At 48.6% G+C, this 27,626-nt stretch overlaps 1 protein-coding gene across 3 annotated transcripts in view; it reads left to right on the forward strand.

Annotated features, from left to right (window-relative positions):
• LOC119443188 (run domain Beclin-1-interacting and cysteine-rich domain-containing protein-like) overlaps nt 1–27,626 on the forward strand; it is a 323,250-nt gene that overhangs the window by 144,758 nt on the left and 150,866 nt on the right. For all 3 annotated transcript variants that reach the window (XM_037708354.2, XM_037708355.2, XM_049662640.1), the window contains 2 exons: nt 715–775; nt 11,259–11,373. In XM_037708354.2, coding sequence (XP_037564282.1) covers nt 715–775; nt 11,259–11,373 — 176 coding nt within the window. The remainder of the gene's footprint in view (nt 1–714; nt 776–11,258; nt 11,374–27,626) is intronic.

Consider the following 27,626-nt stretch of genomic DNA (forward strand, 5'->3'; position numbering starts at 1 on the left):
ATAAGGTTCACTAGTGCGAACATGTTCACAAGCTTGCCATGACAGCTTGCCACCAGCCACTCTGCCAGCCACACTGCTTATGCCGCTATGCCTAACCAGCGCCGTTTCGTTGGGAGTCGGCAACCATAGCTGCGGTTTTATTCCAGTCGACATATGACAGCAACTTTGTTCATAACCATCGTACTTACAGGATCACACGCGCGGCGAAATGTGCGGCGTCCAATGTTTTGATAATTATTCTAATGCTAGGGGTGGGTGGCGGTGCTGCAGGAATATTGCAAGTCCAAAAAATCAAGTACTATCTAAAAAATCAGTCGGCGACAGTTTTTGCATTCTTGCTGCTAGAATATGTTTTCAGGTTTTTTGAAAAGAAAAATTTGCTTTGCTATATAATCGATACCAAGTTGTATACCACATTTCTGATTTTGTTATAGCAGTAGAATACCGCATTGAAATAAAGCATGGCCAACCAAATTTTATATTTCATTATATCATATAATTAATTATATCCATGTATGTTATATCAAAGTTCGACTCTTTAACCTTAGTTATACAATGGCACCATGGTATAAGTGCTTCTGCGGCTGCGAAGTATAACAAAAGTGGGTTATATTTTGGTTCAGAAATCAAATAGCCCTGAATTTCTTAGCCTTATGGATGACGAAGCTTTCTCTTAAGGTACTCTATATATTGCTTGCCTTTCCCACCTTCCAGATGCAGATTTGCTGAAGACGACGTCATCAGTGTGTCGGCCTCAGGAAGACACCACTCAAACGTAAGCTTTAAGGATTGACAAAATGCTAGCATTGTGTCTTATCCTGTTTTATGCTAAACTGTATGATGCCAGTGGAGGGCAGTTGTGCATTACCAGGCTGTATATACATTGTTATTTAGGTATTCCTGCTTAGCACAGCTCTGTGAGCTGCACTGCAGGTCATGCAGAGCATTGTGCTAAAGCGATTCACTTCTCTAGCTGTTCGGTTTAAGGTTTGGTCACTGAAATTCACAAGGTAGTGCAAATGTAAGGAAAATTGCATTTGCTTAGGACGTCATCATTTAAGCACTATTTGAGGTACCTTTAAGCTAGTATATGTGGGAAAACATTGCCTCTTTTGTGTACGCTCGCGTTGGTATTTAATGAAGTTGTCCGAGAAATGGGGGAGGGGCACTTGTACCAACTTTCTTTTAAGGTTGCCCGTGGCTGTTACTATGATTCTGTCTGATCAGATGGATTACTCCAGAAGGTGGATGTTTCGCCTGACAAAGTGCAATTTTACTAATTAGAGATGCTGAATTGTTCAGCTCATGGCGCATCATGGTGCATGTTGCAATTGTGTAATTGAAGCTGTGAGTAACAAGGGCCCGTACAACTTAATTGAAAGTGACGGTTGTGCCATACCTGAAAAAGATGGGCAGAAGATTCATTTGATACTTACTGCTACCCTATTAACTTTCCGGACAAAAATAAAATTTTTACCTAGCTACCTACCTACCAAATTCTTGCAGAGATTCTACAAGCACATCATCATCATCAGTAGCAGCCTATTTTAGAGCAATAGCTCTACTACTCCAGGTACAAACCCAGAAAATGGCTGGTTCCGTGAATCTGACCTTCAAGCTCAGCCAAAGTCAATTTTTATTTATTTTATTTTATTTATTTAATTATTTATCAATACTGTAAGCCTGTGAGCCTGTAAGGCTCGTACAGGAGTGTACATACAAACAGTACAGGCGTAGCGCTTTGTCATACAGTACGTTTGCAGCACGCTCAAAACAAAAAGGCAATGGTTACAATCGACGCGCCATGTAAGCAAGAAGTAAATACAAAGAAACAAAAACAAGCTATACAGTGCTTATGCCTTGAAAGGTGTAAGAAGCAGTTAATACAGAAAAAGAAATGCACATTGGGTGTGCCGTGTAATGTACAAACAGTATCAAGTGTAATGTGTATTAACATACCATCCAATGGACAAACGTGCGCAAGAACCGCGCGCAGAAAAGTACGAAAGAACGTACGGACACCGGCGCGCGTGCAAGAAGTTGGGGGCAATACGTCATTGATAAAGTTCTGAGGAACACTCAGCCAAGACGACCACAATGGGTTCATCATTCCGATAATGACTCGAGGTGCAATTCGAGTGCCGGCACGAATGAGTGCACAGATTGTGAGCGAATAATGTCACTTGGGAGGGAATTCCACAAATCTATTGTTGAAGGAAAAAAAGAGTATTTTAGTGTGCTACAACGCGAAAAGAATGGTCTAATGCATTTATTATGGTTAGTTCGACTAGAGTGACGTCCGGGAGGCACCAAGTAGTCAGATTTTGTTAAGTTTATCAGGTCATGGTAAAGAAGATAAAGCAACTTCAAACAGGCCAACCTCCTCCGACCAGCAAATGTTGGTATGCCTGCTTGTGTGCGAAGTGCAGTTACGCTGTCATACCTTGAATACTTTGTGTATATGAAGCGGAGCACCCTGCTTTGAACCTTTTATAATGCTAAGTTTAAATATTTTTGATGCGGGTTTCATACTATGCTGCCGTATTCTAATATCGGCCTAACCAGGGTTTTATAAGCAGTTAATTTCATCAAGGTGAGGGCTGTCGCTAGCTTTCTTCGTAAAAATCGGAGTTGTTTGAATGCGCGTGCGCAAACATTATTGATATGTACGTCCCATTTCAACGATCTTGTTATTGTGACACCTAGATATTGGACTGAGTCTACTCGTTTCAAAGAAGTATTAATTAATTTATATGTGATATTTAAGGGCTCTTTTTTACGTGTTACAGTCATACACATAGTCTTCTGTGTGTTAATTTGCATGCCCCATTTTTTGCACCAGGTAACGATGTTTTGCAGAGACTATTAAGCTTTGTCTGTTCGTCGACTGTTTTAACAGGTGTGTATATGACACAGTCGTCCGCAAAAAGCCTTATTGTAACCCCTGGTTCCATACATGTATACAAGTCGTTAATATATACAAGAAACAGAGTTGGCCCCAGAACCGATCCCTGTGGCACACCAGAAATAACATCAAGATAATCTGATTCAGCATTATTTACGGAAACAAACTGAGACCGATTCGAGAGGTAGGCTTCAATCCATGCAGCAATCTTGGGATAAATACCAATTGATTTGAGTTTGAAGATTAGTAAACTGTGTAGAACGTGGTCGAAAGCCTTCGAAAAATCGACAAAAATTGCGTCAGCTTGCTGTCTTGAATCGATTATTACAGCAAAGTCGTGTATAATTTCTAAAAGTTGAGTAACAGTAGATAGCCTTTGCCTGAAGCCGTGTTGTCTGAAGTATAATAGGTTATTTTCTTCTAGATAAGTTACGATAGCCTTATTTATTATATGTTCCATTAGTTTGCAACATGTGCTGGTTAGGGATATTGGCCATGCAGCTAATGTGCACGTAGCATAAAACAAGCAGCACTCGCATGACTTACGTATACCTTTGTATGTAAGTGGCGATGGTTTCATCCCTGATAAGTAAGTAAATTATTAACATCCCTGATAATTAAACAGTTACATTGTGAGCCGTTAGTGTTGCCTACTCGAAAAAGGTGCGATAATATTGTCACGTGCAACAGAAGGCCTTCAGAGCAAGAAGTCCTGCACCGGCAGAGACGAGTACTAGCCAGGAAGATGGCTGACCACAAAAAAACGAAAAACCTCTTCTTCTTCTCTCCTTGCCTGAATACTGGCTCGCGCTCGCCGCAGCTCGAGACCTCGTGGCATTTTCCCCCTGTGAAAAAAACGGGCATCGTCCCGATGCTAGCGCTGGTCGACGTAGGTAGAGGGAAAGAAAAAAAAGGGAACGAACATAAAGTAAGCACAAGTGGGGGGTGAGGGAGAGAAAAATAAAGTACATCATAAAGTTGAGACGCTGTCGCACTATCGCGCGAAATAAGGTTTGAGTCGTACAACGTGCACAGTCTCCGAGTGCTGCCTTCGACGCTGGGGTGACATGGCACTATCCGGGAGAACCTCGTAGTTCACGTCACTAACGCGACGCAGCACTTTGTAGGGTCCAAAGTAGCGACTGAGCAGTTTCTCTGACAACCCCTGGCGGCGCACCGGCGTCCACACCCAAACTTGATCGCCCGGGTGGTATTCCACTTGGTGATGGCGAAGATTGTAGCGACGTGCATCTACACTCTGCTGTTGCGTGATGTGTAGGCGTGCCAATTGGCGAGCTTCTTCGGCGTACTGCGTAAATTGCTCAGCGTCAGGGGTGAGCAGCGCGTCGTAATCGTGTGGAAGCATCGCATCCAGCATGGTCTGAACCTCACGTCCATAGACAAGACGAAACGGCGTGAATCGCGTCGTCTCCTGAATGGCAGAGTTGTACGCAAATGTTACGTACGGTAGAACCTGATCCCACGTCTTGTGTTGTACATCGGCGTACATGGATAACATGTCGGCGATGGTTTTGTTCAATCGTTCCGTCAACCCGTTGGTCTGCGGATGATATGCAGTGGTCTTGCGATGGCTCGTGTAGCTTAGCTTGAATACGTCGTCAATCAGCTGGGCCGTGAAAGCTGTGCCTCTGTCAGTGATCACGTAAGACGGGGCTCCATGTCGAAGAACGATCTGGTCTATAAAGAACTGGGCAACATCGGCAGCCGTAGCGCGTGGTAGAGCCCTTGTCTCGGCGTATCTGGTTAAGTAATCTGTGGCGACTACGATCCACTTGTTGCTGGCTGATGATAGTGGAAAAGGCCCGAGTAAATCCATGCCTATTTGATCGAATGGTGCCCTGGGTGGTGCGATCGGTTGCAGCAGCCCCGCGGGCTTCAGTGGCGGGGATTTGCGGCGTTGACATTCCCGACAACTCTTTACGTAGCGCTTTACAGATGTAGATAGTTTGGGCCAGTAGTACGCCTGTTGAACTCTGGCGAGAGTTCGGGAGGAGCCTAAGTGACCAGATGTGGGCTCGTCATGGCAGGCAAGAAGAATGTTGTCGCGCATGTCAGCAGGTATGACGAGAAGGTAGGGTTTGCCGTTGCTGTTCGAGTTTTTCTTATACAGGACACCTCTTCGAAGGCAGAAGGACGAGAAACTGCGAGAAAGGCGTCGAGGTATGGGAGAGTTGCGTCCTTCGAGGTTCTCGATGATTGCGTGGATTTCGGTATCCTCGCGCTGTCGTGCAATCAAGTCCGTTGCGGTGAGGGCCCCAAGGAATCCACTGTCATCCTCAGCGGCCGGATCACAAACATCGGTGGGTGCACGCGACAACGAATCCGCATCTTCGTGCTTGCGGCCTGATCTGTATACGATGGTCAGATCGAATTCTTGCAGACGAAGGCTCCATCGTGCGAGTCGCCCAGCGGGGTCTCGTATATTGGTCAACCAGCACAATGAATGGTGGTCGGTCACTACTTTGAAGGGGCGACCGTAGAGGTAAGGCCGAAACTTCATGGTCGCCGATACCACTGCAAGGCACTCTTTTTCTGAGGTGGAATAGTTTGCTTCTGCGCGTGAAAGAGTACGGCTGGCGTAAGCTATCACGCGCTCTGTGCCCTCTTGGTGTTGGACCAGGATGGCGCCAAGACCCACGTTGCTGGCGTCGGTATGGACTTCAGTATCAGCGTCCGCGTCAAAGTGAGCAAGAACTGGTGGTGTCTGCAAACGCTCCCGCAGCTCGGTGAAAGCCGCGTCCTGCTCTTCATTCCAGACAAATGGTACATCTTCTCGTGTGAGGCGAGTCAGAGGTTCGGCAATCCTAGAAAAATTGGCGATGAAGCGGCGATAGTATGCGCAGAGCCCCAGAAAGCGACGGACTGCTTTCTTGTCACGGGGAACAGGAAACGAGGCTACGGCGGTGGTCTTGTCAGGGTCAGGCCGAACGCCATCCGCGCTCACAACATGGCCGAGAAACTTAAGTTCTTTGTAACCGAAGTGGCATTTCTCTGGCTTCAGCGTGAGGTTAGCGGCGCGGAGGGCGTCCAGCACAGTCTTCAGACGATTCAGGTGTTCCTCAAAGGTCGCCGAAAATACGACGACGTCATCAAGATAAACGAGGCAAGTATGCCACTTCAAACCAGTGAGAACAGTGTCCATCATTCTCTGGAATGTCGCAGGTGCAGAACGCAAGCCGAAAGGGAGCACTTTGAATTCATACAGGCCATCCGGCGTAACAAAGGCCGTTTTCTCGCGATCTCGTTCATCAACTTCAATCTGCCAGTATCCACTTTTCAAGTCTATAGATGAAAAATACTTGGCGCGTCGCAGTCTGTCGAGTGAATCATCGATGCGGGGCAGTGGATAGACGTCTTTTTTAGTCACGCTGTTTAGCCGCCTGTAGTCAACGCAGAAACGTAGTGTTCCATCCTTCTTCTTCACGAGGACGACCGGCGATGACCAGGGACTTTTGGATATACCTCAGGTATATCCAAAGACAGTCGGCTTCCGAGTTCAGTTGTTGTCGAATCACTGCCGGTACCTGGTCGCGTCGCTGGGAGGCCTTGCTCGCGTCGATTATCAGCGGCCTCGCCCCCGAAGGTCGCTGTCTTTAGTTTTCCCGTCTAGGGCTTGGCGAACGCCCCTGCGCCGCCACTGGAGAGCTCCGGGAATTTGGGGAAAATCGTCTCGGCGACGGTGACCGTGACTGCCGTCGCAAGGGCAGTGGCATGCGCTGTTGAGACAGGTATTCCTCAATGGCTCTTGGTCTTTCGCCGAATCCAGTCCAAGGCGGCGATATGGGCATTCACGGTACACATGTCCGGCTTCGCCACAGTGATAGCACAGCGGTCGCCTGTCCGGTGTGCGCCAGACATCCGATTTTCTTTGAAGTGGTTGGCGGTTCTCCAAGTGCTGGATCGGTTGCACTGATGGAAGTGTATCGTGAGGTGTGGGGCGGACGAAGCGCGGAGAAGCAGGAATATACCGGCTCGCAGCTTCCGCGTATGATGCGCGCCGAAGCTCCGTCGGCACAGGTGGTGTGACCTCCCTGGCAAGCGGGACTTGCAGAGCATGCTGCACCTCGTTCCTGATGAGGCTGGATATGGATCCCGCAGCAGGTTGAGGCGGGCAGTGTATTCTTTGCAGCTCGTCGCGTACCACTGATCGGATGAGGTCGCAGAGGGAGTCGATGTTGATGCTACCTCCGGCAGCTCCGATCTGATCCATCGATGACGCGACGCTGATTTGCCGGTCGTACACTGCTGACCGCTGCTGAAGCACTTTTTCCATTGTAGTGGCTTCCGTTAAGAACTCGGCCACAGTCGTCGGGGGACTCCGAACAAGGCCAGCGAAAAGCTGCTCCTTAACCCCTCGCATTAAGTGCCGGAGCTTCCTATCTTCTGCCAGGTCCGGGTCAGCTCGACGAAAGAGGCGCGTCATGTCCTCAACGTACATCATCACACTTTCGTTGGGCATTTGGATGCGCGACTGAATGGCCCGCTCGGCACGTTCACAGCGATCAGCATTGGCGTAACTTGCCCGCAGATGATGACAAAAGTCGCTCCACGACGAGAAGGGTTCGCGGTTCTCGTACCAGGTGCGAGCGCCATCCTCCAGGCTAAAGTATACATTCTTCAGCTTGTTCGCATCGGTCCACCCATTGAAATCAGCGACGCGTTCGAACTGAGCCAACCAGTCTTCGACATCCTCAAGGATGGAGCCATGGAAGACTTTTGGCACTTTCTGTAGCGTATAGTGAGCAGCACTAGTAGTGCCTTCCATACCGCTTTGGTGCGTAGCTGACGAAGTCTCGGGAAGAGGTCCAAGCTCAGGGGGCAATCCTCGGACTCTTCGGCTGGCCCAGTGAACAGGTGTTGTCACTGTAGGCACAGGGCTACCAGGAGGCGTGTAGGACATTTGCTGGGACTACCCAGCACCTCCACCAGTTTGTCACGTGCAACAGAAGGCCTTCAGAGCAAGAAGTCCTGCACCGGCAGAGACGAGTACTAGCCAGGAAGATGGCTGACCACAAAAAAACGAAAAACCTCTTCTTCTTCTCTCCTTGCCTGAATACTGGCTCGCGCTCGCCGCAGCTCGAGACCTCGTGGCAATATTGTGACACGAACATTCATGCCTGTCTCGCACGTCGTTGAAAACAACTTCACCGTAGAAATTACTGAACTCTGCAGGTTTTTCCACAAGCTAAACACAGACAGCAGACTTCCTGCGACTTTCCAGAATAACAGCCTAATTTCCAGCAATTTTTTTTAGCAGTTGTATTACGAATTTAAAAGACACTAAACATACTTTAAAATGTTGCCCACATATAACACTTTCGAGCACTCAAATAAATTTTTTCCTTCTCTTTGCATTCGTCTTTAGAACTGTTTCATCATGTTACTGCACCAGTTTGCCCAGCTGTTCTTTCTTATGCTTTAGGAATTTTTAGCCAAGGCTGTACTTCACCCATGCACATATAACTTCGTATGCACATCAGCCATAATGTTCTCCCATCTAACCGAATTTGATTTCAGCGTCTTATAATCCTCGTGGGACAACGGGCTAAATTCTACACTGTAAATGAATGTCACCAATGACCTTCCCCTGTATGCACAAAATATAAACAAGGTGACTCATTTAGTTCGAGGACACCACAAGAGTCTCGCATAACACATGACAATAGGCAGAACACGATAGTTCACCAATTATTTGCAAAACTCCTAATTATTCCAGAAAAGTTAACATTTTGCCACACATTGCACATAACATGCCCCCAATTTACACCAAGTATGAACGCGGCGTGACGTGGAGTCTTCTCGGGAATTGGGAAACGTTGCAAATAACAGCCGGCGTAATGCATTCGAGTGCTCAGTGAATTACATCGGCTCTAATTACAAAGGCTGTGATTTATGAACACACATTTAAATATGTGCCGCTCATGCACAGAAACTTTGCATTTCTACTGATTCTAATGCATCTGCACACGAGTTTTTGGACTTGGCAAGCAGCACTGTCATGGAGGACAACTTCAGTTTGTCAGATTTCCGAATGGAGTTTTGCTTTCTTTGCCGAACCACTTGAAAGCTGCCGTGCGCCGATATAAAGATATCCTGTATGTTCTAAAGGTCACAGTTCTTATCTGAAGGTTTTAACAACCTTCAGTCGGGATCACTTGCTGGCAGCTGCGCAGTGAGTCGAGTTTCCCGCAAGAAGTCGACCTTGGCATCGTGCTAGGGCTAGTCACTAGGGCTAACGTTTCCTTTTTATCTCAAGGAATTTTTTACATAGAAAGATGATATTATTTGCTGCACTATTGCACAGGTTCTTCGTATTAGAAATGTATATTCTGAAATGTCTTAAAGCTTTCTCTTGTGGGGGTCTTCCCCAACCCGTAGCACGTGCAATCGCAGCTACGTAGGGTTTGGGCGAATAAGGCAACAAGCGACTCAACTCAACAACGTTTAGTGCTGCGGGCAATAAAGCACACTTGCAGAGGGAAGTCCGCTCTCTATAATAAGTAATAAATAGGCTTGCCTCATTGCGTGTGATAGTCACGCAAGCGAGGTCACTCACGGGTTACAGCAGGTCAAATCCGTTCCCACAGGTTCGGTGTAGCGAGGTCAGAGAGGCCCGGGGGTCTCTTGGTCGCGCTCTTTTATACCTTTTTACTTTTTCGCGAGGGGAATGTCCTCCTTGCCCGTCGGATACCTTCCCTCTTCCCGCGCGGGTATGCGCGTCGCGAGAGGCGAGTGAGAACCGGGAAAGGGCAAAGTGCCTCTCTCTCATGTCCGCCCGAATCCCGCTGCGTGCGCTACATGCACATGCGACAACGAGCATACGCGGGAGAAGATGACACCCGGCTCCCGCCGTGTGCGCTACGTGCGCATGCGACGACGAGCGTATGCGGGAAAAGATGGGCGCGCGTGCTCCCCACACTCTGTGCGAAGCAACAACCACGTTTTTAAATGACCTTTTTTTTTTTTCTACAAAATGTTTGTTTAGACATTTTATGTTTAGAGCCCTCCCGTAGTCGGCACCTTTGCCATGGAAATATCTGATGATGGCTCTCTGAAAGAAGCAAAAATAAACTCTGTGGGTCACTACGTTGTCAGAACCAGTAACCAATGGTTAATGAATCTTAACGTCAGCAATTGTAAAATGATGAAATTTTCTCGCTTTAGTGCTGTTTTTACATCCTCAATTCCTCATACAAAATGAACAACTCTATTCTGTCCTCTGTCACATCCTATAAATATTTAGGTGTTCACATTATACTAACAATCTATCATGGTAAACTCACTTTGAATACATGACTAATTCTGCCAATCGAACGCTAGGTTTTTACAACACAATTTTTCTCACCCGCCCTCTTCCCTCGAACTTGCATTATATAAAACACTAGTAAGATCCAAACTAGAGTATGCTTCATCAATTTAGGATCCCTCGACATCACAGCTAATACACTTAGTTGAAGCCATTAGGAATCGGTCTGCAAGTTTCATTGTATGCAATTATTCCCTCACTGCCAGTATATCCGCCATCAAAATTAGCCTTCATCTACCAGACCTATCATCAAGAAGGAAACTCGCCTGGTTATCACTCTTTCATAAAATTTACTATGCCAACCAAGAATTTACAAATGACCTCTTTATAGCACCCCCTTACATTTCACCGCGAATCGACCACAACGTCAAGATACAAGTTCCAAGTTGCCGTGCAAACCTATTCTTCAATTCATTCCTGCCCAAGACACCGTCCAAATGGAACCACCTCCCCGCCTCGGTCGCCAGCAATCCGGATCATTTATCTTTTCAGACGGCTGTATCTAACATTGTATAATGTGTAACCACTCCTCTTTTTAATGCCATCAGGCATTGAGAGTATTTTAAATAAATAAATAAGTAAATAAATAGATGGGTACCGAGGTAGTGTAGGCTCATGTCATCCTGTGCCTTCGAACATGCATTGGTACATCGCACATCCATGTGCACAGTGTCTCGCAACACTAGTATGCACATGGGCGAAGAGACAGTAATTCTTTGTTGTCATCACATGCACTTATCTTCCACTCATGTGTAGCTTGCTTTGTGCTTACTTTGGTGCCGTGTGTAGAGTTTTCTGTGGTTTGTAGTGCTGACATGAATGGTGCTTAGCGAGAATGTGCGAGACGTGGGAACTGCAATGCCTGGTAGTTTTACAACCATTTCAGTGCGAGTTTGCAGTGTACTCTGGACTAGATAGCTTGTTGTATTTGTTGGTGGGGAAGTTTTGCTTTGTTGAAATGCGGTGTATGTATGGCATATCGACCGGAATTTGATTTTTAAGCGAACCGTGTTTCTTATATGGCAGGTGCTCCTCAGCCGAGGCAGTGGCCCTGAACCTGCTCAAGCGCTTTTCAGAGAAGCAGCTGCCCAAGGCCTCAGACCTGCAATGGCTTGTGTCAGAGCAAGATGCAGCCCAGTCGGTATGTGCTCCTTTGTTGAAACAGTTCAACACTATACCATGTGTCCCAGCTTTTGTTACTCAAGCTATTTAAAGGAAAATATGCTAAGAAAACACGGTGCAAGATACAGTTATAAGGCCTACGGTAATCCGTCATCGAAGATCTGACGGCCAAACACCCTATGTTGTGAGGTACCTCCGAGACTCCCACGTCCACTTCGCCAGTCGCCCGACAGATGGCAACACCTGTCTGGCATTCTCCCCTGCTTTCCCGCCTTTAGCTTGGAGAGCAGAGCTGAGAGAGTCTCTGCCCCGCTGCCATGTAGGACTGTTGTGTTGAGTCGCGCTGGCGCGCGTTAGCGTTGTATTGTTCTGTATGCCTAGCCAACATTAATAAAGACGTCAACCTGCGTCGACGTTACTGCCTTCATGCCCAGCCTCAAGCATCTCGCCCCAGCCTCGCCCTCACATTTGGCGCAGTCGACAAAGAATCTCGCCTCGCCGTTCGCTCACGCTGTGCCGCCGCTCCCGCCAAGCCCGCTTAGTAGCCGCCATTGTCTACCTCCCTGCTCACGCCAAGTAAGCGCCATGCCGGGATTGAATTGGGCCGAAGTCGACGCTGCCACCGTCGCATGCTTCAGCACTGAGTTTCTGCAAACTGAGCTCATTCGCCGCGGAATCGACGCTACCATGTCAAGAGACGACCTGATTCAACGTTTGACAGTGTGCCTGGAAGAAGCTCGTGCAGCGATTCCGAAACTACCACCAAGACCGGCCTCAGCGCCAGTTTCATCGACCAGAGTGCAGTTCCATGCCTCGCCCCCGACGGTTTGTCAAGCAATACCAGCTGCAACGTCGCAAGTGTATGCGCCCGCCTCGTACGTCCCACCGCCACCGTGGTCCTACCCCACGCCGCCGCTCGTTTGCGACGCCGCAGCCGTGCCAACGCAAGTTTTTTCGCCGCCACAGGAACTGCAGCCTTTTGTAACAACACCCGGCTTTGTAACGGCTCCGCGGTACCCCCAGCCACCATTTGGAGTGCCATTTTCGCCAATGTCACCGCAGTACCAGGCCCCTTCCTTGCCACAGCTGCAAGTGACAACCATGCCCGACATATCGTCTACCCTGCCATTGTTCGAGGACTGCCACAAGCAAAGTGCGCGTTTGTGGATTCAGGAGATTCAACGAACGCAGCAGCTCACTTCGTGGTCGCCAGAAACAACCCGCCTCATCGCCGCAAGCAAGTTGAGAGGCACTGCGAAAAACTGGCACCTGACTCTTGGCGCGCAGTTCCCAACTTGGGATACGGGGCGTAAAGCTTTCCTGGACGCATTCGCCGATGAGCTAACTCTACTGCAATGGCAGCAGCAAATTATGTCCCAAGTACAGTCCAGCTCTCAGTCACTTCGCGACTATGCCTATGCAAAGCTTCGAGTAATCGAGAAATGTCCAGCGCCACTGACGGAGCCTCAGAAGGTGGAATATCTCCTGCACGGCATTCAGTGCGCGGGAACCGCAACAAGCATAGCAGCGCAACGCCCATCGTCAGTATCCAACTTCATTGATATATGCACCCAACTTGACAGGGCTATGCAACATATGCAGATCGCAAGCAACCGGGCTGATTGTCCTGAGCAGACTCTTCGCAGTCAAAATAACAAGACTACGCCTTCCAGACAAGTCTCTTCTGCGTCGTTAATGCCTTCAACGGCACCTCCAACAGTCAGCAGTTTCAAGAAAAGCCGTGTGCCCCCGTCTCGCCCTGCCAGTCCTCCACATAGCCGTCGCATAGCAGATCTACCGCCTGCTGAACAGGAAGCTCGGTACTCGGCTCTGTCACAGCATTATGGTGTCCCTGCGTTTCACCCAGGACAGTCATTGAGCGAAGCTGTTTGCTTGAAGTGTCACGAAAAGGGCCACCTAGCATCAAAGTGCCCAACAAAGCAAGAGACTGTCACACAGCAGCCAGCCACAGCTTTAACATCACTTCATGCAGCAGCCTCTGCATTGCACACAAGCCCTTTGGAAGACGTCCATGGCTCCCATCTGGAGTGTTCCTTCTTTACAGCTGACATTGCACTTTTGGGCCCCTGCGACGCCTTCCCAGACACAGGGTCCAAGATAACTATAGTGACCAAGTCTGCCATCAAGAATCTTCCACTGATGCCCTGGACATGCAAGCCCTTAGAGGTTGTTGGTGGATCAAGTGTGCATCCCGAAGGCACGGTCTGCCTGAAAATTACAGTGGGCCCCATAACAGCTCTAGTGGAAGCCGCTGTGATCAGCAATAATGTCTTGCCAGTTATACTGGGTGAAGATTGGTTTCGTGCCAGCAATACAAGACTTGTGTTCGAGCCTCCAAATCCAGCTGAAATCCATCATCTGGCCTCTGGTACAGTCATTCATGCGCACCAGAAGCTGTATCCACGTGCCTCATGCGCAGTAATTCCTCGGCAGTCTTTCCTAGCTCAATGTACTGAAGTGCCATGTTCAGACAGTCTCCAGGAAGCACCTCTCCCAGGAATGGAGACCCTTTGGAAGCCTTTGTGCAAAAGCCAGCCAGAACAAGCCACTGTTGCACCAGAAGGTACAGTAGCCATAACAATTCATCCTGATCGTCCTCCCGCTTTTGTGGCAAAGGACTTATCAGAGATGCAGCAAGTAGCTCTATCTACGACCCTTTCAGATCATCTCACATTTGCTCGTGATGAGGATGACATCAGCCATTTCCAAGGTGTGGAACATTGCATAGACTTAGTGCCCAATGCCGTGCCGTACAGCCGAAGTCCGTGTCGACTTGCCTGTCTTTTTGCATTGCTAGTGCTGTACTTTTTCTTTTTCTTCTCTAGTTGTGTGAGCAGCAACGGCTCATTATTATCTGTCCTCCGCAAGGCCTTACCGGAAAATCGGCCATCATGGGTAACTAAGTTAGAGGAAGCAGCATTCGCTATAAATACCACACTCAATACAAGCACTGGCTTCAGTCCATTTGAGCTACTCTTCGGGTACATCCCAAGGCTACCAGCGGAACGCTACCGGCCAGTGAGCAACTCCTCGCTCACAGAGCGTCTTCTGGATGTCCAAGCACATCGTACTGAGGCCATGGCTAACTGCGAAGACGCTCAAGATCGCAGGAAGCTCATCTATGACAGAATGCATCGTCCGCATACATTCAGTGTTGGTGATTTTGTGTGGGTCCGTCGCCAACAACGTGTGCTTCAAGGGCTTGAGAAACTGTCCCCTCGCTTCAGAGGCATCTACCGCCTAGCAGAACGTTTTACGCCTGCCACATTTAGGGCCATCCAGGTTTCAAGTCCGTCCACCAGGCACTCTGCTCAGCCAAGAACAGTGCACGTTTCACAACTGAAACGTTATGTGCCACCACTGCCTGTGAAGTGCCTGGAAGACACAGCGTCAACTTTGTCTTCGTCCTCTGAACAAGATTTGCCTTCGTGCCCTCAGCAGTGCGAACCGCCCAGCCTACAGCAATCAACCAGCAGTGTGTCACGTAGCTCAGAAACTGCATCTGCTTTGCCGCTGAACGCTCAGCGCCCAGTCAGACAGCGCAGACCGCCCACCCATCTTCAGGACTATGAAGTGGACTTTTGAAAGTGCTGTGCTTGTGCCTGTTGCAATTTCTTTAGAGTTTGTCTTTGCCTTTAGAGTTTGTCATCGCAATTTTGACTTTAATCCATGGAAAACATTTATTGCCTTGCCTCGTCTGTTACTATTTGCCTGTCATATGCCTCTGTTTTCCTGCCTCGCCATTCATGCCTAGTATTGCTATACATTGCCTGTTGACCATGTCTAGCCTTTTCTCCCCTTTGCCCAGCCTTACCTCACAATTGTAATCAAAGAGGACTTTGATCATAAAAGTGGGGCCGGATGTGAGGTACCTCCGAGACTCCCACGTCCACTTCGCCAGTCGCCCGACAGATGGCAACACCTGTCTGGCATTCTCCCCTGCTTTCCCGCCTTTAGCTTGGAGAGCAGAGCTGAGAGAGTCTCTGCCCCGCTGCCATGTAGGACTGTTGTGTTGAGTCGCGCTGGCGCGCGTTAGCGTTGTATTGTTCTGTATGCCTAGCCAACATTAATAAAGACGTCAACCTGCGTCGACGTTACTGCCTTCATGCCCAGCCTCAAGCATCTCGCCCCAGCCTCGCCCTCACAATGTCTTATAATCGTATCTTGCACCGTTTATTTAAACTTTTTCTTTTAACAGCTTGGCTAACGTTAGCTGGGACACCCAATATATCGCTATAAGAAAGCTGAAGGAGGAGCTCAACTTACATCGTAACTAGGCATGTACAAATTTTCAAAATTCGCATATGAATCAAATGCAGTCCATGTCTGAAGTAGCTCTGAAGGCCTGCCATCACACTTATTAGGCATCTTGGTACTCACAGTGTGACAGGAGATGGCGGGTACGCACATGTATAATTAAGGAACACATACTATGTCTAGTGACAGTGGCCCCTTTCTACTCTTGGTTTGCTTCACCGCAATACATTGCATATGCTTCACCTCATAATATTTCTGTACTGCGGCGAAGTTGATTTTTGGCAACCGGAATTGTGGACATCATTATCCCTTGCTGTGCTTTCAGTGCTTCGAAACGATTGTCGAGGATGCTGAAAGCAGAGTCAGTGCCATTGCTGACAGCAACGAACTCTTTAAATGAAAAGGACGGCACCAAATAGCAGGAAGATTGGTTGCGAACCGCAAAGCAGCTGGGCCTATTGTTGCAGAGCGCAAAACACAAAAATAGCTTCAGTGGCTGCAGTGGCTATGGCTGCCAGCGGATCGGCATGCAATAGCAATGGTTTGAGTTTGCGAGATAATCAAAATGGCGGTGATGGCTTCGATTAATGTCTCTTTTGACCTGCAGTATCGACAAAAAGTACGAAAAATCAGACGGAAAATGGTTTCAGCATCCGAAATTTCTGACATCCTTATACATTGGCTCTATGGTGTGTGTGGCAATACCACGAAGGTGTCCGAATTATCAGGATGTCCAAAAAAACAGGGTGTCTGAAAAATTCATTGTTGACTGTGGTCTTTTCTATTCTATTCGATAATTCACTATTCAAGCTTGGCTAATATTCATTATTCTGCAAATGTAAAGGTTAAAATATTTATAGGACTTGCACAGGAAAAAGGCTGATTCAAGTGGGTACGCTTTTTAATGATTTCTGATGAGAGCTGCAGTGGTTGCGCACAGGCACCTTTTTCTGAGTGAATGCGCGCTTCAGATACCCAGGGGTGGGACTCCTACGCCAATTGTGCATTTTTGATACAGACGCAAATTCCTGCGCCAAACACAGAAAATTGACCGAAATTGCGCCATGCTGCGCCAGAATGGCTTCATTAGTGACCGTGAACAGCGAGCGGATTCAGTCTTCGAAAAAGTGTGCAGTCATTCGCGTTAGGCACAATGCGTTACGGCACCTCCTGCAGAGTTTCTTGTAATTTTCGCGCTTATAACACTGGACTTCTCAGCGCTTCCGGCAAGTGGCAGGCGGGCGTGTGGCCACTGCCGGCTGTTGTCGCTGCAGTCGGAACGGCTAGGGCGGCTGTGTTTTGCATAGAGCTACTAACCAACTCTAGAGGAAAAGCTGCCCATAGCGCCCATGTATTGAAATCAGGAACCGCAAGGGCGCTGCCATGTTGCTACCCTATGCAGCAGTGCAGGCGCAGACGGCAAATGCGATTCAGACAAGGCACGCAATCAACGCGTTCCCGAGCCTGGATGGATGGATGGATGGATGAGGCTGAACCCTTTAAATCGGGCGATGGCATACGCCACCTAGCCAGGGCTCTCACACTCTCAAGTTCAACAAATGGCCACAGAGGGCGAAAAAATCGACCGCGCGGGCGCGGCTAATAAACCAAGCCTAGTGCATTTTCAAAAAAATTGCCCCAGTGAGTTCCGTCGTCTCCCGCTAGAGGCGCCATAGTAAGCGCAATTTCAACCTACAAACTTACTCCCACGCTTATCGAAGTGTTATTTTATGACAAAGAGTACATATTTATTATTCCTAATTATACATCCTACTTTTGAGTAGTAACACTATTGTTTTTTTTGTCATTATAGAGGCAAAATAACGTTCATCATCATCGACCTCCCACGTGACCTCTCGCCTGGATTTAAAATTTTTACCGGTATTTTCGGGGACACGGCAAGCACGGATTCATTGGTCGGTGTACTTATGCTGGTTGCTTATTGGTGCTAAAACCACTTTGTTACACTTCGACACCTCGCGTTGTTTAACTTCGGGTGAAGTGACGTGTTTGCGAGCTGAGATGTAAGCCCGAAAGCTAGGTTTTGATCGTGAACCATGCGGAACAAGTATGCATCGAAACGGGAGCCGGATTCTGCTGCGACTGAGGATGGCAATACCGGTGAGTCGTTTAACATTGCTGCTTGAATCGTTATTTAATACTCGTCTCGTTAATTCACAGGCGTAGACAAGTTAACGAACTAAATCCTGCATTACATATGGGTAGTCGGGACCCTACGTTGCCGTTTATGAAATAAACCTGTAGTTGCAAGACCGTCGTTATACACACAACCGCGAAAGAAAGAGAGCGATATCGGAACGCGCAGCACGTTTCTCATCTCGTTGTAGCCGTGTCCTTGGGCGACCTAGTAGCCTTATCAATGTTTTTTTTTTTTTTTTTCTTCGAGTCCGCCGGCAAATTCTTTCGTCCACAAAACCGATTAACCCTTTGGTAAACTAAAGTGAAAGTACTGAATTTAATGTATTAAACAATTGCATGCATAATAATTAACCCATATTTCGTGCTTGTTGGTTCCAAGTGTTCTTGATGTTAAGTTTGGTTTACCTTCGGGCATTTATTTTTGCAGTAGTGGAGCGGTGCATCGCGGTCATGCAGAAAAAGAATGCATCAGTTGTAATACATGAAATTCATGTCTTTCATGCGTTTGCTTGTGGAACCAGCAGTGTGAGCTCTTCTAATGTATAAAGGAGCGCAAAAATGTTCTCGTTTGGGATCCTAATAATACTTCAGGTGTTCAAACGCATTGTAGTTAGGCAGACATCAATTTTATGGACAGTATCGAATCCCGGCCACGGCGGCCGCATTTCGATGGGGGCGAAATGCAAAAACACTCGTGTACTTAGATTTAGGTGCACGTAAAAGAACCCCAGGTGGTCCAAATTTCCGGATTCCACCACTACGGCGGGCCTTATAATCAGAACTGGTTTTGGCACGTAAAACCCCATAATTTAATTAATTAATTTAATTAATTAGTACCAACATTTGGTTATTTAACATGCTGCTTAAGGTCTCTAGAACAAACAGTGTACATTTACATGTGTTGTGCGGTCAGAAACCATTACAATATATAATATAAATATATATATATATATATATATATATATATCACAGCTTTTTGCATTTCATATTGTGAAACTGTGTTTTTTCAATTTTTGATGCAGTCAAAATTTCTCTTCCAGACATGAAGTAAAGAGGACGGCACAGTGTAAAGCAACACACTACACACACTAAAGAGAAGCTACTGCCTGCTACAACCAGGTCATCGTGTGGACTTTTGCTGCTACTACAAGGTAAACAACACCGGGTTCAGAAATAAATATGCTTGATATACGCTGCATTGGCTTGCTAGTCTTGAGATACATTGTCATTTGTTTGTAGCAGATGATATGAATGTTTCTTCATATTTACGGTGCAGCATAATGGATTCAAACATAGAAAGCACTACACGAGTTTGGGTAACCTCTGCTGTACCTCACGTGTTACTGTTCTGCCCCAACAGAGTCTGCACCAAGCACATCTTGGCCCTCATCACAGGAACCCTCATATATCTACACCAACAGGAAGGGGCTGGAGCCGAACTCACAAGGCTCTTACACCACGAACAAAGAAGCGGATCCAGAAGTATTTGGATGAGATACCAAGTCTACGTAGGACTGTATCAAGACTGAAAATCGCCTCAGCCATCATTACACCAGCACGCATGTTGGCAGAGTCATCCAGATACCTCAACAAAAGAAATTCTTCGTGTTCAGATGCACCTGCAACCTTTGAACAAGCATGGACGATGCTGGCCAAAAGAGTTCCATCAGTTTGCCCTTCCTTAATCAGCTTCCTGGCCTTATCAAATTCAATTTGTACCAAGTATATATTTTTTCTATGAATGCAAGCTTTTTCATTCCCCATTCTTGCTAGATATCATTCTTCTTCCTTATCCAAACATAAAGGTGAACTGATTCTTTGCTCATACTTAAGGCCCCTCATTGTCTATTAGCATAACATCTTTGTAGCAGTATTCTCTACTGTACGTTGCCATGTTAAATTCCTCTCCTGAAATAGCAGATACAGCATCGGCATGTGTCTTGCATTAAGCTTTGCACCGTGTGCTATGTAGCATTTCACTTTTCTTAATGTTATTGGCCTTCACTGCTTGCAGAGCAGAGTGGCTTGCTGAATGCAAGCTTTCTTATTCCCATATATCATTCTTGGTCTCATTCAAAACTGCTCTTCTTGCTCAATAGCCTGGGTTTTTGTGCAAGCTACACTGAAGTGGTTGATTGCAGAATCTGGTTGCAGAAACTCTATCGTGGTCGCTGTGTTAAGTTTTTCGGATTTGCGGGGCCTGGTAAGTTGCATTGGGAAGCAGTCTCTCGAGGTAAGCACCTGCTCCTGCAGTCCGTACAGCGACATAGACTCCCAATTTACACGCATCGTGATTGGTGCTCCCCATTCCGTCCTTTCCTGCTGCAGCCGTGTGCAAATTTTGCTTGTGGCCTTCGTTGGCCGTGATTTGGCGTCAACAGAGAGCAGCATACATGTTTACATGGTCCGAAATTGTATGAAGGTGATAGCCACATGGGTGGAAAGGCCCACAGAAGTGGCTGCTGAAGGTGATGCCTAAGAAACCGACTTGTCCATATTGAGACAAGGTGGGGCACCAAGTGTGAGCCACATATTAGCGGCCCCCGAAAGAAAAGAAACGTGCAGGCTGGAAAGGAGTTTACGCTAAAATGCTGGGTAGTCGATGTCGCTGTGTTGGCTGCGGCAGTAGATGCCTGCGTGAGCCGAATGCTTCGCAATGCAAGTTGCTTATCTTCAACGATGACTGTCGGCGTAAACAGATGGGATATGCTGCCTAATCGGTTTGCATTTCTTGTTGTCGCTTGTTACCAGACCATCATGTGCAACGAAGGCAAGCACAAGCACTGTGCCTGTAGTTGGACTGCTGAATGCGCCTAAGTGACCCGTGTACGTCATTCCTCACTGTTACCACGTGGATCTTAGCCAATGTATAGTGTATTGTGTGACTCTTATGCAGTGATTGAATGCGGAATCTCATTTTGCTCTAATCTCAGTTGTTTATGGTCGTGGTATTACGTTTCTTGGATGTGACGGCCTGGTCATTTGCATTGGGAAGCAGTCTCTCGAGGTAAGCACCTGCTCCTGCAGTCTGCACAGCGACATAGACCCCCAATTTATACGCACCGTGCCGTGATTGGTGCTCCCCGTTCCGTCCTTTCCTGCTGCAGCCATGGGCAAATTGTGCTTGTGGGCTTCCTGAGCCGCAATTTGGCATACGTGCTTACATGATCGGAAGCGTATGAAGTTGATAGCCACCTGGGTGGAAAGGCCCGCAAAAGTGGCTGCCGAAGGTGATGCCCACGAAAACGACTTGTGCATAATGAGAGAAAAGGGGGCACCGAGTGTCAGTGACATATTAGCGGCCCCGATAGACAAACATAAACATGCAGCTTGGAAAGGAGGTAATGCTAAAACGCACGGTAGTCCATGTTGCTGTGTTGGGTGCGGCAGCAGATGCCTGCGTCACCCGATAGCTTCGGTATGCAAGTTGCTAATCTTCAACGGTGACTGTCGGTGCAAACATCTGCTTGCGCTGCTGGTTGTCGCACGTTACCGGACCGCCATGTGCGATGACGAAAGTGAGCAGTTTACGAGCTCGCATTTATTGTTTCAGCGTATCTCAACATGCAAGTTTTATTGCTGCTCTTGTATGAGAAGGTGCACTGCTTGTCTTCGACCAATAAAGTCGTACGTCCAGTTCACTCACTTGTGGCTTGTTTGTATGGGCGTCAGTAGAGGCTCTTTGGTCTCCTGGCAATTAGAACACACAAGCTAAGCGGCAAGGCACGCCGCAACGCCAGCCGGGCGAGCGCGGCGCGTACCAGCGTGCGCGACCGGTAGAAAACGGCCATATTGGATTTTGCACAAAAACAAAATACAATTTCCGCTTCCTGTTTGAGCAGCGCCATCTGTCGGGTACCCCAGTGAGTTCCATGCGCTGCCGCTTCTTATTTTCGTACCACTGTGGAAGCTACAGTTTCCCTTCTCTAAAGTTGGTCTTTATTCTATGACCTAGCCATGACTATGAACCTATCTTGTACTTTGTGGTGGGTGAAATTTCACCCCTGCCTTGATTTTATCCACCAATCAGATAACCTCTGTTTGGTTATTTCTACCCGCTTAAAGTCTATTTTGCTTTTACTGTCCCTAAACCCCAATGCTTTGAAAAAATCAGCCCCGTTGCCTTGCACTGTAGGGTTAAGCCCTTTACAGAAAAGTATGAGGTGTTCAGCCGTTTCCTCTTCTTCTCCACACGCACAGCACAACGTGTCTATACCTTGGTACTTGACTCGGTGCATCTTAGTCCGCAATACTCCGGTCCTGGCTTCAAACAACAAAGAGCTTCCCCTAGAATTATCGTAGATATTTTATTTGGCAATTTCTTGCTTGAAAGTTCTGTATGTTCCCAGTGCCGATTTCGTCTGCATCCCTGTTTTCCACAGACCCCTCTCGGTTTCCTTAACCTTTTTCTTAACCGCTGTTTCCTGGTTTGCACCCCTACTGCAGTCCAAATATTTTATTCACAGTTTTCTGGTCAGCTTCCTCCATTTTGTATCAACATTCCTCATGTACAAATAACTGAAAACTCTCCTTGCCCACCGCTTTTCTGCCATTTCTCTCAATCGCTCCTCAAATTCTATCTTGCTTCTGGCTTCCCTGCCCTCGAATGACGTCCATCCCATGTCACCCTGTACCCCCTGATTTGGTGTATTTCTATGTGCTCCCAGAGCCAGTCTACCTACCCCTCTCTGCTTAACTTCCAACCTTGCTCGAACCTCTGATCTCATGCACAGGACCGCATTGCTTAAAGTCAAACTAGGGACCATCACCCCTTTCCAAATCCCTCTCACCACTTCGTACCTATTGTAATTCCACAGTGCCCTATTTTTCATCACAGCTGCATTTCTGCTACCTTTAGCTGTTACATATTTTTCATGTTCCGTTAGGTACTCAGCCCCATTGTTTATCCACACTCCAAGATATTTGTACTTATCCACCACCTCCAGCGTAACCTCCTGTATCCTATGCTCGCTGCCCTGATTATCATTAAAAATCATGACTGCCGATTTTTCTTTACTAAACTTCAAACCTAAGCTATCTCCCTCTTTACCACAGATGTCCATTAATCTCTGCAAGTCTTCCTTGCTGTCAGCCATAAGTACAATGTCATGCGCATACATCAGTCCTGGTAGTGACTGTTTAATCCATTCTCCTTACTTGAAATAGGAAAGGTTAAAGCCAAGTCCGCTCCTCTCTAATTTTTTTTTCTAATCCTTGTAAATACAGCATGACCAACAGAGCCTCCGTCAGTATGGTAGTGCCATCTAGTTAGGCGCCTGCAAACATTACCTTTTAGATACCGTAAATCTTACATCGAAATTTTCTAAATGATATTACTGATCATTTAGAAAATCCGATCTTTCTCAAAAATGTACGGAATGAACTTCAAATGTTGTCCGTGCCTAGGTGCTAGGTGTAAGTTCTTGCTTTTGCATATTATGTTGAATACAGTTAAACCTGGATATACAAATTCCCGAAAAACTTCGTTATAAAGAGGATTTCGTTATATGCAGGTTCGGCACGAAAATGCGAAAAATAAACATTTACCGTATTTACTCGATTCTAACGCGCCCTCAATTGTAACGCGCACCCGTTTTCTGTTTTCGTCGAAGCACTCATCCTCGGAATGTCACACCAGGTACCGGATGCGTGGACGCGTGTCGTTTCGCACAAGCGCGAGGCATCGGAAACGAAGAGCGAGCGTCACCATGGCGTCGTAGCGACGTATAGTGTTACAGTAGAACCTCGCTGTTACGTTCCCGGGGGCTGCGTTTTCCCGGCTGTTACGTCGTTTTAGACCGGTCCCGGCACAGCTCCCATAGAACTCAATGCATTGGTAACCCCGCTGTTGCGTCGCAACTGTGGGACCGTTCCCGCATCATACGTTGCGAACTGCCACCCCGCGCCGGCCCGAGCGGCCATTTTGACTTTACATGTCGCTTGGCTTGGTGGCTTGACGATGGCATTGGCCGCCCGAAGTGCCGGGGCCACAACTATGACGTATTTTCGGTTTCCGCCAGCATAAGTATGGCCCTTGAGATCCGTATTTGCTATATAAAGATGGTGTCCATGACGTGTTGTGGCCCTAAAATTGGTTTGGCTCATAGATATTCCGTATATAGGGGTACGGCCACGCTAGCGGCAAAAAACGCACGCGTCATGCAGCGAGCGGCAAGTTGCCGCGCGTCAGCGCCTTGCCACGAGGCCACCGTGGCACGCGCGTCTCGCCGCGCGGCAGCGCGATAAGGGGCGCGATCTTGTACGTGTTCCAAAATGGAACGGAGGCGGTCCGTTCCATCGAGCCGCACACGATTGGTCAATTTCAACCGTGACGATCAAATTCGCCAATCGTGTGCGGCTCGATGGAACGGACCGCCTCCGTTCCATTTTGAAACGCGTACAAGATCGCGCCCAAGATCTCCCGCGCTCTCCGAACGGGCGAGTAACGCGAGCGCTCGTTGTTTCATGCCAGAGACGCCGATCGTCGATTGAAAACCCGGCGCGGACCGGCGGCGTTTCGGTTGTGATGGCTCCGTGACGTCACCCTCGTCGCTCTTGATTGGTTCTTCATCTCGCGGCACGCGGCATTTGCCGCAGAAATCGAACCCATTTCGCGCGGCACGCCGCAAGACCCCCGATTCCTGCCGCTTTTGGCGCGCGCGGCATGCGCGGCATGACGCGTTTCTGACGCGCGTTTTTGCTGCGTGTTTTTGCCGCTAGCGTGGCCGTACCCTAAAGTCCAAGGGCGATAACGCAGTCGCCGCGCGCCGTATGCTGTATGTGCAAGTGAAAACGTGCGAGGGTAACCGACGACCGCGTCTAAATCTCGCGCGCACATGAAAAGCAGGGAGGAAGCGCGCCTTCTTCCGTTGCGCTCGAGCCACCGGCGAGGGGGGGGGGGGGGGGGGGGGGAGATTGCGGGGCGGCGCGCGGTCGCGCAGGCCGTATCTTGAAAGCGATCTTCGTTGGGGCAGAGTCTAGCAGTGTAGGTGCGTCGGCGGCTCGTAGCTTTCTGCGTGCTGTGTGTTCTCGACGCTCAGTTTGCGTTGAAGCGATAGACAACAGCACGAAGGTCACTTCGCTCGCTTCTCCAGCGGCGCTTCCACACGCCGCCAGCGTTTGACAGCGCGTGTCCGCGCTCATCGAGTCTGATGTGCCACAGTGTGTGCCAGCGCGTCGGCAACATCAGCTGGAAAAGGAGAGAGTGCCGGCTTGGCGGGCTAGGCCAGCTGCAGCAAGCGGCAGGATCAGATTTGAATTAAGGGAGGGGGAAAGGTCACGCCCGCGGCGGCGAGATCGCCGGGTCGAGGGATGCAGGGCCGCCTCGCACACGCACGCACGCACACGTGCGCTTGCTTCGCATTCCGTCGCGGCGGAGAAGGTGCTTCCGGTTGCTGCTCACGCAAAAATGACAAAATTTGGGGCGAAATCTCTAGGTGGTCGGAGGGGAAAATTCGTTATAGCGAGGGGGTCTCCCGCTGCCACTTAGTTACGTAGAGGTCTGAAATACATGTGCTTCTATGGAGTAACGGCGGGGAATCGAAAAACTTCGTTATATCCAGGAATTCGTTATATGGAGGTTTGTTATAAGCAGGTTTAACTGTATATTTAGTGCTACGAAAATGAGTCGCAGCAACATGGCGGTGCCTATGCGGTTCCTACTTTTTTCCACCATCTTTTCCTCTAGAGTTAGTATACTAACTCTATGGTGTTTAGAGTGTACTAGAATACGGTTTAGTGGGCCAAGCGGTGCAGTGCTCCCTAGCTGAGGTGCAAAACAACAAGTAGGCTGAGAGCGCTGCGAGCGAACTAGATATTTCAGAGGCACGTGCTGCAGCGGGTGAAGCGGGCGGGCATCTGTGTCCCCAAGGCTGGTATAACATAAAACTATTCCAATCTATTTTTATACCCGTATGGGCAAGGCATGAGCCATTTTGACCTATCACAAAGGGCTAATGGCGGATTTAGAATAAAACGCCGCAGTATTGCCCGAAAGGCGAAGCATCGATTGCGATAGCAAATTAGTAGACAGCTATAAGAAGCAAGAATAGTAGTTTTATCAGCGGTATAAACTTGTAAACATGTGTTCACTCACTAAATTAACAAGCATGGTGTCATGCGTGCACAAGCAAACATGTACACTGTCGGGATATGGGGGGATGCCAACGGCCGTCTGCCTCGACACACCGAGCCCCGCGGTTGGCGCATGCCTGTGCATCAACCGCGGTCCGGTACAAGCTCGAGGAAACAATAGACGACAACCACGTGTACATTCGGAAAGCATTTATTACGACTGCAACTAACACTTCGAGCAGGCCAGCTAGCTATAGTTGACATCGCTGAGGGTTCCCTCGAAAAGAATAATACACTAGGTAAAAAAGGGCTTCCGACTTACCAACTGGGGAATACGGGAGGGCCGCGGAGACATCCGCCGTCACCGCTTGCTGGAGACCAAAGAGACCCGGGCGATATCAGCGGGATCTCGCGTGACCCACTCGGTGGCGCTGATAGCGCTTGCGATTCCCGTGCGCTGCCCGCGGACGGAAAGTTTCCCCTCTCTCAACTCTCCCTGGCACGCATGCACTTGACGCGACGTTCGCTGCCCGTGCGACGGTTATGGGACCCGAGGGTTCCCACATCCCTCCACCCTTAAATATTGCCCTACAGTGGAGAAATCGCTGAAACGACGGCATTGACAAATTATCCAGGCAGATGCGATGGTAAACTCCGGCAGGAAATGTCCGAATCCACGTTGATAGGCAGCACAGTCCTGTGAGGCGGCCGCCCAAATGTGGCAGCCGTCACAGTGGTTGACGATGACGGGGGCTGAAGATGGCTTGCCCTCAAGATGCGCGCCGCAATGTCCACCTGGGAACAGCGGGTCAGGATTTTCTCGAAGCGGCGCGCGCGCCGGCTCGATGAACCTCGCACTGACGCATCCTCGTGGGAGTGTATGATGGTGGGCCTCCCTCATTGTGGCTGCCATGTGCTGCTGCATTGGGCCGCGAACAGGGAGGGGCCGAGACAGCAGGCAGGGACGTGGACCATGGCAGCAGTAGCAAGTCATGACGGCTTCACTCGTTCTGCAAAGCCGCTCAAATGCACTCCACAAACACTTAGAATTAAGGCAGTAGAGGCCGTCGCAGCGTCGGCCGTCTGACACGATGCTGAACCACCCGTCTACCGCATAGCTTTATGTGGTAACGAGAAGAAAAAAAAACAATCCAGTTCGTTTGAATGAAGTTATTCGCTTCGACCGAATTTTTCCGGTCCGATACAGCGCGAAAAAGGGCGATTCTCGTATGAACAAAGCGCTCTCTGGTCCCCCGAGATTTCGGTTATTCCGCCCGCAAAATATTGGGTCCATCTGAACAAAATAAGCTTTCTATTTCGAACGAGGTTTCTCCGCTCGGGCGAGTATAGTAAAACTAGCGAATCTGTTTGCACCCGCTAAATGTCACGGCATGGTCGTCTTCGAACTTGCAACCGGCAGCTCCACAAAGCCTTAGGCCTAATCGCGTCCATGACAGATACCAATGCCACAAAAGACCCATAAAGGGTTCCAATGAGCCGCCGCAAGGAGATGCAGGCCTAGCTGAGTGGTCCCCACTCGCTGCTCAACCCGCAGCTTCCGAGCAGACTCCTGGGACTGCGCCCAGCTGACGTCCTAGCCAGCGTTTCCGGCGCCTGGCTCCCAGAGCCAAAGATACAGAAAGGAGGTTATTTACATATGTACAGGGGAAAATCGACCACCGCGCCGGCTGCTGCACTCACTCGCTTCGGGCGTACTCTTAAAAGAAAACTTGCTGCAAATCTCAGCGTCAACACGAGTTC

Source organism: Dermacentor silvarum, chromosome 2 (assembly GCF_013339745.2).
Source record: "Dermacentor silvarum isolate Dsil-2018 chromosome 2, BIME_Dsil_1.4, whole genome shotgun sequence".
NCBI lineage: Eukaryota > Metazoa > Arthropoda > Arachnida > Ixodida > Ixodidae > Dermacentor > Dermacentor silvarum.